The following is a 19,738-nucleotide window of genomic DNA, read 5'->3' as shown; positions in this document are numbered from 1 at the left end:
AGACAGTTGCTCTCTCCTTATCCTTCCTGGCTAATTCTTCACTAATTTTGTGTTCTGCTAGTGTCCTTGTCACTACTGGTAGCATGAGGCAGTATCTGCAGCCCAATCAGGTTGCACAGGTAGTCCAGCTCCATACGGGCAGCCGCAAGAAGGTTTGCTTAGTCTCCTGACACACTCTTGAGCATGGAGGAGATACCTAGAGACCGCTTGTTACATGAGGAGAGCTGGACAGGGCCGTAGAAGGGCATCAACCCAACAGCAGGACCGGAACAGGAGGAGCACTGCCAGAGCCCTACAAAATGACCTCCAGCAGGCCATGCGTGTGCATGTTTCTGACTAATCTGTCAGAAACAGATTCCATGAGGGTGGCATGAGGGCCTGACGTCCTCTAGCCCAGCACTGTGCAGCTCGATTGGCATTCGCCAGAGAACACCAAAGTTGGCAGAGTCTGGAGAGGCTGCGGTGAACGTTAGGCTGCCTGTAACATCATCCAGTGTGACTGGTTTGGCGGACGGCCAGTGATGGTATGGGGAGGCATAGACCTCCATGTCATAGCCAACAGTACCCTGACTGCTGTTAGGTACCAGGATGAAATCCTCAAGGTGACCTTGGTGCACCGGGCCCTGGGTTCATCCTGGTGCAGGACAATGCCTAGCCTCATGTGGCCAGAGTGTGTAGGCAGTTCCCAGATGATGAAGGCATTGGCGCCATTGACTGGCCCTCTCGTTCTCCTGACCTAAATCCAACTGAGCAACTATGGGACGTTATGTATTGGTGCATCCAACGCCACCAAGTACCACCACAGACTGTCCAGGAGCTCTCTGATGCCCTGATCCAGGTCTGGGACTAGATCCCCCAGGACACCATCCGCCGACTCATCAGGATCATGCCCAGACGTAGTGAGGAGTGCATACAGGAATGCGGGGGCCTACACACTACTGAGTCACATTATGAGTCGCCGTGAAGAAACTCACACAAGTTGCAGCCTGTGATTTCAATATTTTACTTTTATCATCGCTGTGATTTTGAATCCAGCCCTCATCCACCCTGAAGAAGGCTTTTGTGCCAAAACACATGGGCTGTAACACACTTTCATCATGTTTTAACCTTTTCTAAATGAAACAGCCATTTTTTGAATAAAGGCTTTCTATCCATTTGAAGAAGAGTGCCTTGGATTTCCCTTTTTTTTTGAAGTCAACATTCCCACCAAAGAGCACCTTCGTCACATGATTAGATGAGCACTCTGGACTTTCTTTCTGACCAGCCCTCATTGGGTTGATGATTTTGGTTTCCAGTGACCATTGTTACATCATTTTGTTACCCAACAAATTATACATACATACATCAGTAAAGATTTTCAACTTGAATATTACGTTCATCAAGATCTGATGTGTGATTTAAAGGAATACTCCAACGATTTGGGAGTTATGCCCTTTCTCTATCATTTTCATATTGAGACAACATGATCGATATCTTTTTTATGTCTGTACGTCCAGTGGCTGGGTCTCAGCAGTTAGCATTGCGGCTTAGCTGAGCGAATACAATTGAAGTCTATAGGGGGTCAGTAGCCTACTCGGTAAAAGTAAACAAATAAATGTTACAGAAATCCTGAAGCTGGCATTTCTGCACGTGCATTTAAAATAAACATGTTTAAACATTAATTCGAAAAACGAGAGTCCTTTTTAGTCGTTTTAGAAGAAGTTTGATACACAGAACTATAGTGTGTTTACGCCCTGCACGGAGGGATACACCGGTGAGCAACAGCTGCAGCTGGCTCTGGGACAGGTGCGCTAGGTCACTCGGTAAAAGCAAACAAAGAGACGACTGTCCATCAGCTCCTGCAGGCCTGGAGCGTTTTTTCCAGTTTATCTTAGGAACATGAATGTTTTAATTACGCCAGGATTAGTGATTGTTGCAAAGTTTTCACTCCTTGTGATGCAGTCTCTGCGGCAGTTTTCCTCGTGATGATATATCTCTAGCCTCCCCAACGATGGTAGCACCGAATCCCATCCTGTGCAGCAAAATGATTCCACCTCTGTAGGCATAGGTTGGCAAGTCCCACAGCTACACCACCAGTCCTTCCCTGACCTCTGTGTCCCCTCGGCCCCTTGCTGTTCCGCTGCCTCGGAGGATTCAGCCTCTCTTCTCGCCCGCTCAGCATCTAACACTTGGAGTTCCTCATCTGTATACTCCGGCTCAAACAGGTATGGCTCTGGATCTGTGTGCGCTACAAGAAACTCTTCAAAATCGCGTTCGAAGTCGTCCATTGCACCTACTATAGTCCAGAGATATCGTTAGGCTAAATAAACAACTGAGTTTTGTTTACAGGCAACGTCTGTGCCTGCTCACCGGTGTATCCCTCTGCGGATCACAGCGCAGGACGTAAACACACTATAGTTCCATGTATCAAACTTCTTCTAAAACGATTAAAAAGGACTCGTTTATCGAATTAATGTTTAAACATGTTTATTTTAAATGCACATGCAGAAATGTCAGCTTCAGGGTTTCTGTAACGTTTATTTGTTCACTTTTACCGAGTAGGCTACTGACCCCCTATAGACTTCAATTGTATTCGCTCAGCTAAGCCGCAATGCTAACCGCTGAGACCCAGCCACTGGACGTACAGACATAAAAAAGATATCGATCATGTTGTCTCAATATGAAAATGACAGAGAAAGGGCATAACTCCCAAATCGTTGGAGTATTCTTTTAAGTGTTCACTTAATTTTTTTTGAGCAGTGTACATAGGGACTGGGTCCTCTTCCATGGATTCTGCCATGTTTGGAGAGGGACAGACCTCTGCAGATAATTCAGCTCCCGATAAAACTCTCCTGAACAAAGAACACTAAAGGAATCCTAACTGACAGTGTTTTCACGCTTGGTCCTTTTCAGCCCTCTCAACTGACTCACAGCGGTGAGTCAGCATTTTTTGCACATATGTTAACACTCCAAGAGAACCCCTCTGAAGCGAACCGTACTCAGACTTACTCCGTCTGTCTTGACGAGAAACTGAAAATTGTTTTGTTCACAGCTCTGCATATGCAGACTGCAGATCAGGGGTTAGCAGGTTCCAAAAAAGGCAAGACCACAACAACACCATCGTCTGTAAGTTTCGGTCTTAGTTGCAAGTTAGTTGCATTGTGAACACCCTATTACGCACAGACCCTGTGGAGTGCATGACACAATCTATCAAGTTCAAGTTAAACATCCACAGCAAGCAAGTGCCAATGCTAAATGTAAAGTCACTGTCATCATCACAAGACCAAGTTTTCTGTGTTTAGAGGTCACTGACACATGGTAGAATACATGCTAATGTTGGCATTTACAGCCTCACAGATCTGTTAATGTGATGCAACAGAAATGAGACACGAGTAGTAAGACCAGAACTACCTGAATGGCTAGACACTAGTGTTATAAGTGTAAATACTGACTTTAGCAAACTGGCCTGTTAAAGGTGGTAACTTTTGACTCTAACCATCGCATTACAGGCACTTCTTCAAATTAATTTAGAGGTATGTCACCACATATTTCTAGAAAATGAAACCCAACACCTTTATGAGAAAAACCACACGAACGCTTAATATGGAAGTGGTGCAAAGGCATGTTGCTGCATTATCACAAGTGTTAAGTGTTAACCACGGCTCAGTGCGTGGTAGATCTATGCTGAGGGAGCCACTAATGGAAACCCATGTCACCGTGGTAGGGCTTGGTGCCTTGCGATAAAAGCAGACAGCATGGGGAAAACCCTCCTAGAGAGGAGGTGGCTGTCACTTTCTGTTTATATGCAGAGGTTATTTTTTTAACAAGTGAATGCCTTTCTTTACAAAAGCCCTGTGGACATTTTGATGACATAGGTAAATGATCAGCGTTTGAGGTTTGATGAAAATTTGTCAAGTTGTCAACTAGTGCTAGCATTTAGCACAAAGTACCACTGTGGTAAGGTTAGCAAGCTATTAGCTTAGCATATTAGCATGGCTGTGGACAAGAGGTTTAAGAGTCTAATGCTGTACCTTAACTAAAATTCATGCCTCGTTGCAATGGCGTGATTCAGTGTTAATGTTTTTTTTCCACTTACCCGGTCAGGCAAGATGGTCAGGAATCTACTTGCCTAAAGCCAATTTTTACTTGTCCCTTTACAATCTGTGTCTACTGTAGGTAGTCAGTGGTAATTCCAAACACACAAAAAGTAACAAGAAACCCCTTGAAAATGTCCAGGACTTTTGTTAAAAATGGCACAAAAACATTTTTTAGAAGAAAAGAATATACATAATATAGAATCTGACACGTTTGCAGACTTCTGGCCTTTCGTGGCATGCTCTTTATTTCAGGGAAGTATGAAAATGACAGAGGGGACAGGGAACCTCATTAACAAGATGGAGCTACAGTAAAAATAACAGATCAAGTTGTCAAAAGGGAACCGGGGATAAGTTCATGACTTATTACACATATTTTAAAACATGGAAAATATTGTTCAACCGGTGGTGACTAATTCACAGCTTTTTTATTATTTTTTTTTTTTTTCCTTCGCTTTTGTCATGCAGATGCAGCCGGTTCACTTTGGCCAGGTCATGAAGCGACCCACAATCATAATTAAAGGGTTTTTATAATCAGTCACAATCTCCTTCAGCAGGGAATCTCCATGGAAGCATAAATATCAACCAGGTAAAGTACCTGAATGTTGTGCTGGTTAAAATGCAACTGAAAAACAGCATCAAGGTTCGTTTCTTATTGAATTACTTTTTGTTTTCTTTTTAAACTCATCCATAAGTGACACACAAACATTTAAAGACTGTAAGTGCTTAAAATAACAAAAACACAGATGTTTTTATCAGACTTTTGAACAGCACTGATCTAAATGTAAGCGTCCCAGTTGATGATACTGGTCTGCATGAGCATTTCAAATTTTGGTGCGTCGCTGGTGGTACGTTCAAACAGGGTTCCCATACATTTTAAAGGACAGATGTTAAAACCCATAATATAATTTCCATGATCATTCACAATATATAACACAAACAGACCCGTACAGTACACTTGACTCCAGTGACAGCCGACAGCTAGATTGGCCTGATGGTTAATTTGTTTGGAAAAGAATAATGCTCCTTACCTTCAAACTACAAGGCTCTACTCTCACAGCAGTTGAAAAGCAAAATGTGCCTCAGCACTCCACGTGACAAACGCCCTTAATGTCCATGTTAAATGCTCAGTCTCAAATATGTAGTACAGTTTTAAGTATTAGTGGAGCATACATGTACAGACTTTAAGATTCAGGACCCTGCATGCTATTCACAGCCACATTATTTTACTTGCCCTCCTTGCCCAGCATTATTCAAACATGATTCCAGCTAATGGCATACATGGAGGGAGAGACAGAACATAAGGAGAAAATGAAGAGACATACGCATTGGTAAACTACAGAAAATAAAACAGCTGTTATGTTACATTATGTGGAAGGTTATCCCAGAAATTTCCATATTTTCATTACACACAACAAAATTCCATGACCTTTCCAAAACTTTCAAAGGACTTTACTAACTCCATGACTTTACCAGGTTTTTCATGACCGTGGGAACCCTGTTTAGATTAAATTTCAAACTTCAGCCAAGATATCTTTTGTTACTTTTACAGGTGTACAACAAACAAAAATGAGCTCTAAATAAAAGAACTGGGTGACAACTTTGTGACTGTCCATGAAACTTTCTTGGTGTACAATCTGTTCTCACAAAAGAATTACAACCAATTTAGTGAAGGTATTTATTGGATATCACATTAAATTTAAATTAGTGAACTGAACAATTTGCCAAAAGATACCTGTATATAGTTAAAGTTGCATTATGTAATCCATATGCAGGGTCTGTATATCCAGGTACCCCTCTCTCTATGTTGGGGTCTTAGACTTCAAGTCAGGCTCCGTTAGGAAACTAAACAAACCTTGTGTCACGTCAAATGATGGGGAAAGAATACATTTTCTTAATTTAAAAAGGTCCAGGAGACATCATCATCTTCTGGGATTCATCTCAATGTGTCTGAGAGTCTTTCGACAAGTTAAGGGGTGCCGTTTTTGCTACAATGGAATAAAGGTGTTTAAATACATGTCTACATCATATAGGCCCAAATAACAATAAACTACACAAACAACATTTTTTTGTTCACAGTCATGCTTCACGCTAACTGTTCCTCAGCAACTTCTCTAGATTAAATTACTCGTTAAATCTACTTTGAATAGAATAGTGATCTGGGGCACGAAAACAACGGGATGGGATGTAATTAAAAACCAAGGCAGACTGCAGTAAAAGCAGCTAAAGGTTGTCTTCCCTTTTGGTTTTAAATTCATTTATAATTCTCTGGAAACACATTTTTAGGGTGTTTATACTCAAGACATCAAGAGGATATTAATAGGAAAAGACATTTCTGAAGTAAGTCTCAGTTACAGCACTTTGCCTCTGATGAGCAGGACCACAGTCATAAGATGGCGTCTCTGCAGGACATGTACATACATTTACACCTCAGGCCCAGCAGTCCTGACCTATTCAGACGCAATATTACAGATACAACCAGACAAACACCATCTCCGTGGTAACGTGTTTGGACGTCTGTCGTGTGCATTCAGCAGTCAGCTCTACACTATCTCTACCCGTGGGAACATATCACTCCTGGCAACAGCACAACAGAGTCTGTGGTGATTTCTGTCCTTTTCTGGTGCAACAGCGCTCCCTTGTGTCTAACCCTGAGTCACATCACGTCCCGTCTCCTGGTTGCACCGAGCACTGCTGTGTGTCAGAACATCGTGAGCTCAAGCAAAACCACTGACTGTAACCACACTGTACACATACATGGAGTGTGTATACATATATATATTCACACCATAGAGGAAAAAGACCAGGCTTTCCTCTCTCCCACTCCCTCCCCACTGCAAGTATTTTCCAACCTGACTCATGGTTTTCCATTCACGCTGCTGGAAGACGTCGAGTTCTTGCTGCGGCTCAGCAGGGATGACAGGATGCCGCGGGGCCTCAATGGCCGGGCAGGGGCCTGCGCCATGCGGACCATGCGCGGTGAGCGCCACACTTTAATGGTAGAGTCATCGCTAGCGGACAGCAGCAATTCCTGGTCAGCGGGGCTGAATGCCACCGAGTTTACCACGTCGTCGTGCGCCAGACGTGCCAGGCAGATGTTGTAGTGGCGGTCCCAGATGTAACCGTGCTTGTCCTCTGCTCCACTACAGGTGGGAGAGCGGAGAGATAAGTCAGTGAAATCTTCATGATGAAATCATTCCACAGTCGTCAAAGCATTTGCTTCTGTCTGGTATGAGTTAAGCTGCATTGATTATTTTCATTATCAATCATTCTGCTCAATATTATCTCGAGGGAGCATGCGACCATGCAGTGCCGATCTCTCCTCTCTCTCCTGTGCTCTGTGGATGCAAGCTGCAGGTCAGTGTGTCGGCTTGATCGAGGGTGAGGCGGAGCCACACGCATGCTCAACACACACAAAGGGTCCAAGTTTTAATACTGTGTTCACAAACAGTAAGCAACAATTCCTGCACAGTACGCCTTTTATAGTAATATTAATAAATTAGTGATAATCTTACTAATCTTCTAACCATAGAAAACAGTGACAAAAAGTTCCCAAAAGCCCAAATCGACTTCTTCAAATATTGTCTGACAACAGTCCAAACCCAAAGATATTCCTTTTACTATCAAACAAGATGAATAAATATTCTTACATTAAAAATATTGACATTGTTGCCATTTATTCAATTAGTCACTGTAAGGCAGAGAGAATTGAATCTATGTCTCAGCTCCAAACATCACCTGCTTCAAAGTTACTAACGAGAACGATCTGATTTCATAATACAAGGCTAAAAAATGACAGCAATGTGCAATTCATAATTTTTTATCAGTGATATTTTAATATTAAAGGACAGGTTCATATCTTTTAAGTCTGTCTTAAAACAATACTCACTTTTCCATAGTAGGGATGCGCGCGTTTAAATGTCTACACGATTAAACGTCCGCACCCTCGCGAGTCGGCACTAGAAATATTAGTGGGTTAAACCTATTAGTGTTTTATTCATGTACAAGGCTGCTTAACTGTCATGCAGCCGTCCGCCACTAGTGGGTGCTACAGAGCTGTCAGACAGCAGTACCCCTCAAGTAGACTGGAGTTTTAAAACAGCTCGATGGTAAACTGGAGAGATGTCCTCTCGCAAAAGCAGCACAGTTTGGCAGTACTTTGATCTAGAAAATGAATTCAGCAGCAATTTATCTTTGTTGAGATGAGATTTTATTTGTTAACTTTAAGTGAGTTGTTGTCAGATAATGCATGGTGCAAAATGCCTCTCATTTCAGCTGAAATTTAATCATAAATTAGATGCTGTTTTATTAACTTCAAAGTGAAGTGCTATCGTTTTTGTCGGATTATCTGCAAGGTTCAATGTGCCCCACATTTCAGAGGCGGTTTATTTATTTTAGATGTTATTTTGGTGGTTAACTTTTGGCTGAGTTGCTGTCATGTTCACATTCATACCACAAAGCACACAGTGTCTCGTATTTCAGCAGTATTTAAAATCCCACATGGTTGTTAAAGATTGTGATTTAAGGCTTCAAAGGGCTCTTAATGTACACAATATTTTTTTGAGGAGTTTCAGATACTTAACAATAAATTGCGCTTAATTTTGACTGTTTTCTGAGTGTTTTCCCTTTTTAGACTAATCGACTACTCTTAATTAAAATATGCGTTTAGTCAACAGGGAAATTAGTCGTCAAGAACATCCCTAGTCCACTGTCACATTTAAAGAGTTAGTGGTCGCTCAATGGCTTTTGGCAGTTCTTCTGTCCCTCATTAGTTTTTGGAAATCACCCAAGATTCTCAAACACTAAGACACGGGTTAGTATACCACCCACGCAGTGAATACACAGTGGTAGGTGAGTTTGGTTAACATACGAGCTGCTTTTGCATGTGGATAATTTCTGTTCTGAAGTTTTGGGGATTTTATGCACTTGGAACTCTCATTTAATCTCCATCTTCTTGTTTTGCTCCTAAATTAAACCTCACGTTTTATACTGCAAGTGTATCTCCCTCTTGTAATTGTAGGTGCTTTCACAGTTACATTCTGTTTAACTGACTGAATAAATTATCCGAGCTCTAACAGTGACGATAACAGTTTCCATTCACACAAGGTACGGATATCCGTTATTTTCAAACTACGTGACCATACACACCAACATCAAAACAGCTTAATGTGCTAAAAATGACAGGCATCATGTGGAAACAGGAGCATTGTGATGTTTCCTTCCACACAATATGCCATAGAAACACAGATGTTACTGTGATGTGTGCTGTTAAACTGTGGTGACTAATTTACTGCCATTGTGGTATCACTTCCCTTATCACACATGACCACTTAATGGCAAAACGCAAGCAAATTAATGGTGAGCGCCCCATGTGTGAAAGCTGCTTCTATTTATGGAAAATAGACAGCCATGAGTCACCCACCTGGCGACAAAGTCCCTGCTGACATCCAGGAAGATGAAGAAGCACTCGTCGTTAGGCGTGAAGGCTCGGTGAGCACGCAGGCTCCGTCTCTCTTCCCTTAAACTCTTCAGATCAATGACGTGCAGGTCGATCTCCTCGGCAATGGGAGGAGGAGACATGGGGTCAGAGATCACACACCCGGCTGGCCACGCCCGGCTATTCACATAGAGATACCTGGTCAATAAAAAGAGAGGAGTAAATTTAAGAGTTGTGATCTAAAATATGATTATATGCTGTTTTTAAGACTTTTTAGGTTCTGAAAATACAGTGAAAACATAGTGTGATGCTACACTACATGGCCAAAAGTATTTGGACACACACAGAGTAGCTTGGTATGTGATAGCTGCCACACTTCATCGAAGACCATGGGTATAAATATGCTGCTAAAAGCCTCCACTCTTCTGGAAAGGCTTTACATGAGATTTTGGCATCTTTGCTCCAGTTCAGCTGAATCAGCATTTGGTCCCTAATGTCGCAGCCAGCATTCCAGTGAGCCCATATAGTTTATTTTCTACATTAAAGTACGCTGAATCTATAAATCATTTATTTACCTGTGGTCTGGAGAGAGGCCCATACCAATGATGTGTCCGTGGATATCAATAACATGGTCCAGGGAATCAAAAAACTCGTCTGAACTCCGCTCTTCCCCGAGTACAGGACCACAAGTCGTCATCTGGTCGGGCTTGATTCGCTTAATACCTGGAAAGAGACAAAGACGACAACTGCGTGAGAGGAGACGTCGGACAGCACTGTGTGGGGTTTTACTTATAGGGAGTTTCATAAAGTCGCTGCATTATATCTGCAGCTTGGAAGCGATCTTACCAATCTGGTGTGGGGAGTATGTAAGGCTGCCGGTGGTGAAGAGTAAGTAAGTTTTGTCTTCTCCCTCCCCAGGCTCGGAGGGCTCGATTAGGCTGGAGTCAGGGGCTTTTGTGTGGGCTCTGCCCATCATTTGAGCCACGTGGGTCTCAATCGCCAACTCCATGCGCCCTACATTTTTACGACTCTAACAGAAAGGAAGAGAAGCACAGAAGAAAAAAATTGAGAATTATATTACTTCAAAAATTAATCAAAATGCCTTGAGTTTTTAATTTTAAACATCAATTGCAATTGTAAGAAATGGGAGTAAGGTGAAGTTGGAATCCAAAATGTCTGCTGCAGCTGCTGGAAAGAGGCGAGGTGATAATTAATATAAAATCTCACAGAGAGATGATTTTAAGACTGGGTCCTGTTCCAAATGCATGACTGGAGCATATAGGAGAGTCTACAGTAGGTATATTTTAGGGGCTTTTATGGTTGAAAACACCTAAGACCAAGTGTTTGAGGAGTTTTGGATTATGGGGTTATCTCCAAAGAGTGTTGTGCAGTAACACAAAAAAAAAAAAGGATTTTAATGGTGGACAGCTGCAGGATATAAAGAAATAATGAAGCTTGTGGCTGGATATGCGGTGGGTGAAATGTTGCTCCACGAGCACCTCCATCTATCTAACACAGCCTTGGGAAAATAGTGGTCACGGGTATCAAAGGACAAGAAGAAAACATTTGCAAACTATCTTGCCTGAGCTGCACTTGCCGGCAATCACTCTGACATTAACACAGAAGCGCACGTGAGAAGTCAATTTTGAGGAGATACACAATTACTGATTTTGTGGGGTGTAACCGAAAAGTAGTATAACAAGTAGCGTAACAAATTACTGTTGGCAGGGAGAAATAAAAAAAGAGTAACGAGTAATGAGTAATACATTACATTTTTAGAGTAACAAGCCCAACACTCTTCCCCTGTGTGTCTTTTTAAGCCTCTGATAGATTGCTGAGGAGTGCAGAGAACGTTTGTAAGAAAGGTGCCCAATCTGTAGCAGCTCACCTGTATAATGTGCTCCAGGCCTGAGATGGTGGGCTGAGGATGGCGGCTAGCAGGGAGCCTTGCTTCGTGACACTCCTCCTCTTCCTCCTCTTCTTCCTCACTGCCAGAGGTCCCCAGGTCGAAGAGGAGGGGCTGGTGCTGCTGCTGCTGCTGCCCTTTCTGCCTCCGAGCCTGGGACTGAGCCTCGTAGTCTAGCAGCAGGTCCGGGTTGTCGTGACGACGGCAGTGGGCCACCATCACTGTGCGGATGGTGCTGGCGTTGATGTTCTGGATCTTGAAAAGGCGCTTGACTACGTTGACATTCTCTGATTCGACGTCCTGCCAGAGAAAAGGAAAGGAAGGAGAGGAAAGATGTTGTGGAGGATGTGTTTTTGTTTTTCAATCAGTAAGCATTGATAATTTCATAGACATGTCTCACAGGCTTGAGCTGAGTCTCACCTGGAAGGCTTTATTGAGCCAGAGAACAGAGCAGGACGTCATGTTGCCTATCCAGTGCAGGTTCCCTGAGATCAGGTGGGTCTCATTCAGCCAACAGCCAAACACATCGTACGGCTTGTTCCTCACACGAGACAACAGCGAGTAATTCTCTATAGTGTGTTGAGAAACAGGGAGAATGGGGGAGTTATTTTTGTGAAAACTAAAAATAACTTTAAGGAACATCAACTGGAAATGCTGACTGTTGCATGCTTTTATTTTTTTGGTTCCTACCCAGACTGATGACAGCGATTTCCCCAGATGAGGAGTGGTGCGGACCCAGGTAGACACCAGACACAAGCAGCAGGGTGTCATCAGCATTAAATTGGGAGAACTGGGTGTAGCCCCAATTAAACTGCCGCATGCTGGAGCTGTGCACCAGCGAGATATTACCATCTAGCTGCTCCGTGTCCCATAGCTGCACACAAGAAGCCAGACAAAAGGTTTGAAAAGGAGTGAGAGGATGAGGAGGACAACAACAGCTGGTGGTCACACATTTGAGGAATTAGAGAAGAAAACAATCTGACCACTGCTGCACAGACAAACAAAAATCCAGACTCACATCAAATCTTCATTATTCTCACTTGGATAACGTGAATAACAACACAGATATGTCGTCAGAGTTTCTCAATCAGATATTTCAACACACACACGACTGCAGCATGAGTGGCACTGTGCTGACATGCCGTTTTAACCTGCGTTTTAGGTTCACCTGTTGGGGCTTGTTTTGACCCTGAAGCGTGTACTCATTGGGGATGAAAATAACCTCAATAACCTTTAAATCCCTACCTTAACAGTGCAGTCTTTGGAGCAGGAGGAGAAGCGATGACCCCTGTGGGAGAAAGCCAGGTGGAGGACTTGGTCGGTGTGCTCTCTCAGCGTCTGAACCTCCACACATGGGATGCAGTCAAACAGACGCCTGAACTCCCTGTACCATGACACCGACGCTGCACAAAGGACAATCACAAAGCGGTAAGCAGTGTGTTTTTTATACAAGTGAAAGTGACTTTGATTTATTCTGTTAAACGTATGACTAATGACCTGGGTGTCGGGGTACAGAGCGCGGTATGCGGTAGTAGCTGTAGAACAGCTCCCTCCAAAGGAACTCATCTCTGGAGACAGCCAGCCACTGTCTGCAGGTCAGACCAGCTCTCAGCACGGCATCATGGGGCAGACGCAGGAAGATCTCCAACACCAGGCTGTCCGGCAGAACTGGGCCACACTCCATCCTAACATCCTATGTGCAACACGCACACACATCACAAATATATGGGTGTGATGTTATGTGAAAGCAACTTCAACCCCTAACAATACAGTTTCCCCTTTTTGTTTCCCCTAAAGCAGCTTTAAGGTTGTTAAAGACATCTTATTTCATCTTGTTCCATTTTGGCTTGTTTCAACTTTTAATTGCGGTGATATGATGTGAAAAAGACAAACCGAAGACTCCATGTTTTGATTGCTGCACCATTCAATCAAATGGAAAATGATCTCGATGTTTGTGAATCATTTTATACACATATCCCCCCAAAAAATATTTCATATCTTAAAAAAAAAACCTTTGGGATCTCTGCTAAAATATAAAATAAAGTTCTTAACTGCACAGCATTTGTTTGTGGTAACTGGCCAAATGATGTGTTGCTCGCTACTTAGGAAAGGATCGAGACATTTTCACCACTGTGTCAAAGACATTATGTATGATTATTTTAATTATGGCATTATCAATTAATGTTTCAACTCTAGTCAAATACAAATTTGGACTCACAGACTGCTGAATCAATCAGAGACATGGAGAAAAACACACATCAAACAGGTTGCAAACATTCATGAACACCCGCCTTAGGAGAGTACTTAATCTGGCGGAGAGACAAAGACAATAATGCAGACCTGTGCTCAACCTCAAAAATATAAATCACCTCTCAGAGTAGAAAAAAGTGGCAAACCCTCAATGCTTAATTTCCCTTATTTTGTAAAATTTTATACTGACACTGTAATCAGAAGTCCAAACAAACACGCTCAACCCTCAGAAGTATGAATGGGGGTGCTGTCCTGTACCTTTTGTACACATTTTTTACTTTTATACTGACACTGTAAACATATTGACTTGAGACTAACTTTAAATGTGAGTGCAGTCAAATTAAGTACACAGAAGTGTATTTCAGGCAACAGATGATGATCATCACATGACAAATTTAATATGCTATGCTACATACTGGGGCTGCAGTTGTCTTATATAATTAATAAGTCTTTTATTCTATACACTGCCAAAAAACAGTAAAAACGCTCATAAAAAGTAACATAGTCCATCTAAGCTATATTCTAACCTAGAAAGAAAAAACCTTGAAATCAGTCATATTATTTTACCCTCTATATCCATAAATAACTCAAGGCCCCACCTTTCACGGCACTAATTTGAGCCTGACAGCTGTTACACAGCACAAACAGCACTGAGCTGTAATCAGCCATACAGGTCTCCTGCTGTCAGAGCAGCTCATTAAACTAAGCTAATATCATTGTGTTTGGCATGTCAGTGCATCCACGAGTACGTCTCCATAATGGCCACTGAGTTAAATGGCTCTACATTTTTCTCAGAGCTGTCAAAGCAAAGGGCTGTATGAAGGAGGGGTTTGTGGTATAGGCACAGAGCCATGTTAGCGTGGCATTTCTTCAACTGCAAACGAAAACAAGGGAATAACATTAAGGATGTCATTCAAACTAAACTATAAAATACATTACCAGGACTGTTATCTAACTCTCAGTAAATCAATGCATCTCTTCTTTAAAGAGCCAACCCATCGAGTGAAGATGACCTAACATGGACATTTTTGTCGCTGTGCGTTTAACTCCCAACAAGTTACTGTGTTTACACCAAAAGCAGACAGTCTAACCTTCCTCCTGACCCATGAAACATTAACTAGATAAACATCTGATAACTAGCACACGTTTGTGTGTGTTTTACCACGCAAAATTAGTTAACAGCTTAATGTAAAGCTAAGCTAGCCGAAAATGTCTATCGAGCTAACGTTAAGCTAGCTAACTTATTAACCAGCCAGCTAGCTGTTAGCCGACATTTGTTTTTAACTTTTAGCCACGGTATTTGTTTCTGACAACAAGCGGCGGCTTTTATAAACGAATGCTTTCGTTGCAGGAGTTCATCAGCTTGGCTCAGACAGTACAAATGTGTTGACATAAACTGTGACCCACCTGCTGGATCAAAGTATGTTGGAGAGAAAAGCAAACGGCTGGCTAGCGCTGTAGGCTAGCTACAAAAATGACAACAATCCGGCGGTGAGCAGATCAGGCTCGACCAACAAATCACAGAGCAACCGCTCCGGCAAGGCCAACGCAATCGATTCAGTATCTACACGTGGTGAAAAATATGTTTTGTCATAATTAGCCAGCTTCTTTCTTGTCTTGTCTTTTCTCTCTTTTCTTTCTCAATCTGAATCCGGTTTTATTGTCAACTAGGTTTTCACATAGACTACAAGGAGTTTGATTTTGTGTTGTGCTGCACAGACAGAACTCATAAATATTAGGGAAAACATACAAATGAAAAAAAATGTGTGGAAAAAAATCCAATAAAAAAGAATAGGCTATAAGTTAAAACAGCTGGGCAGGAATGGGTACAAATATATTCTAGGTGACTGGTTTCTAACCTGGAGGTCGCCATAAGGTCGCCATAGCTTAACAGGGGTCACAAGGCCTTCTTGATTTCAAGTGGTGTAGGAAACTTTAAAAAAAAAAAAAAAGAAGCTTAGATTACTTTTCTAAATCTCACAGGACAAGGGCCTGGTGAGGACCTGATCACAGCTACCGAGGAGCCTTCACTCTCTGCTGAAAAGCCTTGTCCTTCATTAAAAAGGTATCACTCAAAATGTAAAACAACCAGAGAGCTGATGGATCAGTGGCCGAGTATCAGGGAGAAGAAAACATAGGATTTGTCAGAAAATAAGCCTATAAAAGATGTATATATGTTTGTTAAAAACTGGCACCTCTGATGCAGTATTCACAGGACATATTCTGCGCAGAAGTAATCAAAATCATTGATTTTACATAAACTTCTTGGGGTTAATGAATTCACTGTTTGTATTAATTGTACAGTTTATCAGTTATCCTTTACTGTTACTGTTATGCATAAAATGTCACGTAGTCAGGGGTCGTCAGTCATCACTGATGGAAAAGGGATATTTTCAGGAAAAAGGTTTGGGACCACTGTCCAGGGCAATGTGCAAAGGTTCACAACAGGCTATTAAGAAAACAAAAAAAAAGAAAGAAAGAAAGAAAGAAAGAAAGAAAAAAGAAGGGGATAGATTATCCTATTATATTTTTATATCTTTGTATATCCAAAAACAATGCTGTCAGAGTTTAATTACCGAAACCACCGAAACACCATTTAATTCTATATTACAAGTATGCCCCTATACAGAATTCATTTAATATGTTTGATTTCGTACAGCTGAGCAGAAACCAGACTTACTGACATGGTTTATGAAGTGTGAAGCATAGTCACTGTTTTTTTTCCCCTCGAGAACTGTTTTTTCTTCACTTAAATGATACTAAATACTAAAACACACACTCACAGATGATGATGATGATGATAATGATGGGTCATTTTGGTAACCTTTCCTCATTAAAATCTTTGCACAACATCTTATTTATTAAATGTATGGGAACAAAATGTTAAAACCTTTGTTTCCTTTATTTGTTATAACCTCATTCAGATCTCAACTTTATGATGAGATGATTAAGATTGTAAATCGAGAAGAAGAAACTGAGGTTTTAATGTGTGCACAAAAATAATGCAGTCATTTTGTTACTGCACCTTGATTGCAGTTATTACAACCAAATGCTCATAATGGGCACATGGTTATTTATGATGTTTTTGATCTATAAACATTGTTTGAAAAGATTTCTTATCATACATACATGTACATGTTTTTTTTAATTTTAACTACTGTAAGTGAATTTTTTTCTTTTTGTTTGCTTTTTTATGTCTTTAAAGTTAACATGCAATGGAAAAAACACCCAACAGTAATACTACACCATCTCCTGTACCTGTGTGGTGATATGACATCAGTCAGTGTTCTGCTGGTCTCTGTAACTGAAGATGTGCTGTGTCATTGTTGTGTAGTGTCGGTGAACAAATATCATTACGCTGACCACATGGGAACAGGTGACTAACTGAGAAGAGAAGACATTAAAGTGGAGTGATGCTGTGACTGTTAATCTCCTGTAAGTATTCAGATTTTCTCAAACAATTAGAGCAAGTGTTTAAATAGATTGTTGTCATAGTGAAAAGGTTTCATAATGTAGATGTTATTCTGATAAATAGCTTTTTTATGCCACTGACAGCCTTTTTCTTTTCTCTCTGGTGAGAAACATTGTGAGTGTATGTTAAAGTAAAGAGTTATAACATTAAAATACATAGTACAACTGTGTGTAAGATGGAGGGAGTTAAACCTGATAGGGGTGGGATCAGGTTACCTGCCAGATCATTACCTCAGCAGCAGCATGGCTGATACTACAAACAGATAAAAGAAGAATCAATGTCTGTTTCATTTTGTCTTTCTACAGTTCTGCGCAATGCTGCTGCCTGGGTAGTCTGTTGCTGGTGCTGCTGTCAGAGGAGTGGGGCAGAAGGATGACAAAACCAGGGCAAAGGTGCTCCTCACTTAGATGAAATGCTACTTTGAAATAATGTGATGTTCTGATGACTAAACTATCTTGTTTTTCTTCACTGTGCAGGGCAGAAGGTGTGGACAGTCTTTAGTGATGGAAAAACACAGAGTCAAAACCCTCTCTAATCCCTCTGGGTTGAAGAGATGCCCACATTTTCCCTCTGCCTTATTTACCTCTCAAGCTTATGCACCTGCAGCTTGTTGATCTATGTTGCTCTGTACTTGTTATAATGACGACTTGTCTGAAAACTCCTTGTTGGGGAGCTGGATAATGTCTGACAGCCGACAAGTGCAGCAGTAAATTGACTAACTTAATAAAATAAATGGTTGTTTAAATTAGGTGGTTATGTGTCATTAAAGTGTCATTACACTGTTTCTCCAGGAGAGGCCCACTTTCTATCATGAGACTGTCTTTTTCTGGGTATCTGGCGCCATCATGTGGAGAAAGAAATAACTGCAGCTTACCTGCTGACTGCAGAAAGAGAAAACTGGTTATTTATCACTAGAAATAATTTTAAATAATGATCAGTGCTGGGAAAACTGCACTAAAACTGTAGTAACTAACAGTTACTTCACATTAAAAAGTAGTTCACCTGCATCTTAACTAGTCCTGTCAAAGTATATATATTCTCAAACAGTGGTTAAACTACATCGCAGGAAAATAATCATGATCTGAGTCGGGACTATCCTGTTGTTACATGGAAGCATAACTGAACTGACACTAGTAAAATGAAGTTGTGTTTGATTTAGGGACCAGGGCAAGCCAATCCTCACCTTGGTAGGGTGATGTGTTTTAAGGATAGGGAGCAGGTGTTGGGTTGAATTAGGAAAAACTTAAATTCATAGGATTCATTTGCAGACATCTTAGCTGCAAACCAGAGGAGATTTTAGGCAAATAGCAGGTGATTGCCATTAAATGATAACCGTGGCCAATGAGCTGTGGCATTGTGCCACATTGTACTGGCCTAGCAAAAAATACATGACAATATGACTATGTAACTAACTATAATAACTACATGACCCAAAGTAGTTAAGCCATGTAGTTGTCAATGTAGTTAAACTGCCATCCCAACAACAAGTTCTTACTTCCTAGCTTATCATGAGGAACTCTTCATTACTAAATGGGAGTACACAGTAACCTATAGATGGTCAGCCGTGCAGTTCAGTGCACAAATAGAGTAATCTGGCCCATGACAGGGTGTCAGGTAGTCTGCCAACTATTCTCCTAGTCACAATGAAAATGCAATGATTACATTTTTTTTGGTGCTTTGAATATAAATAAGGTGTCACAGTGCATAAAAAGTACCAAAACAGAACTTGTTAATCAAAACAAAGTGTCGGGGGATTGACTCTGAATGGATTTATGGACTTTGCTTGTTGTCTGAATGGATTTTTCTGCCTTCACAGACCCCTGACCTCCTATGTAAAGATTTGGATTCGATAAACTGCTCTTGGTGTTTTGTGTTTGCGCCCCAGTTTTGTACTAAATCATTACAGCAGGCCCCCTTGCAACTGGATGGGTGACAATGGCAAATGTTGAAAGATGGAAAACAGGCAATTGATTTAATATATATACACTGATAAATATTATTAATGACTGTTTATTAACTGGCCTGGCTTCCTGTCGTTGTGCAAAAGTGGCCCCGGGACAAAGCAAGTTCAGTGTCCTTGGTGTAGGTAAAAACACATTTTTAAAAATTCCTCCTCATACATAAAATACTTGTCCGTTATGTTAGCTACTAACTATGAAAAACTACCTTTAACTTTTCTTCATTAAGATGTTATAAAATACATTTTATTGTCCATAAATGTGGCAATTCATTTAAACATCTACACCCACACACAACATAACAAGAATGCTGACAGTATGAATACTTCAAATGATAAACATACACAGAATTACATTAAACAAGCCAACTGCCTGTGGGATAAACCACCTCAGAGGGGAGGTCAGATACACCCTGGACAAGATGCCAGTCTATAACAAGTCTAACACATATACACATAGACAGAAAAACACATTCACACCTGCGGCGCTGAGCTGGTGCTGCAGTGTTTTACCCAACCACTTGCCTAATGTGCACTGGTATTCTGGGTTTCCAGAGTTAGTACAAGACTTTCTCTTTGGATTTCACCTCCAAAATCTGACACTCTACTGATCTGATCAACAAAAACAAACCACTAATATTTG

The 19,738-nt window shown here is 41.3% G+C and overlaps 1 protein-coding gene and 1 long non-coding RNA gene across 2 annotated transcripts; one reads left to right on the top strand and one right to left on the bottom strand.

Annotated features, from left to right (window-relative positions):
- Positions 1 to 4,286: 4,286 nt before the first annotated feature.
- Positions 4,287 to 15,222, bottom strand: fbxw5 (F-box and WD repeat domain containing 5). The gene is made up of 10 exons (XM_033647400.2): positions 15,074 to 15,222; positions 12,914 to 13,109; positions 12,662 to 12,819; positions 12,107 to 12,290; positions 11,837 to 11,985; positions 11,399 to 11,716; positions 10,357 to 10,540; positions 10,086 to 10,233; positions 9,496 to 9,708; positions 4,287 to 7,216 (listed from the first exon to the last, which is right to left on the bottom strand). The coding sequence occupies exons 2-10, from the start codon at positions 13,098 to 13,100 to the stop codon at positions 6,931 to 6,933; spliced, it is 1,827 nt and encodes a 608-aa protein (XP_033503291.1). The 5' UTR covers positions 13,101 to 13,109; positions 15,074 to 15,222; the 3' UTR covers positions 4,287 to 6,930.
- On the top strand, positions 12,728 to 17,883 carry LOC117269156 (uncharacterized). The gene is made up of 4 exons (XR_004502709.2): positions 12,728 to 12,844; positions 17,001 to 17,101; positions 17,444 to 17,530; positions 17,615 to 17,883. It is a non-coding gene; the product is annotated as an uncharacterized LOC117269156 (long non-coding RNA).
- The last annotated feature ends 1,855 nt before the right edge of the window (positions 17,884 to 19,738 follow it).

This window comes from Epinephelus lanceolatus, chromosome 19 (assembly GCF_041903045.1).
Source record: "Epinephelus lanceolatus isolate andai-2023 chromosome 19, ASM4190304v1, whole genome shotgun sequence".
Classification (NCBI taxonomy): domain Eukaryota; kingdom Metazoa; phylum Chordata; class Actinopteri; order Perciformes; family Serranidae; genus Epinephelus; species Epinephelus lanceolatus.
The sequence above is the reverse complement of the archived record's forward strand: the minus strand, read 5'-3'. Positions and strand labels throughout refer to the sequence as shown.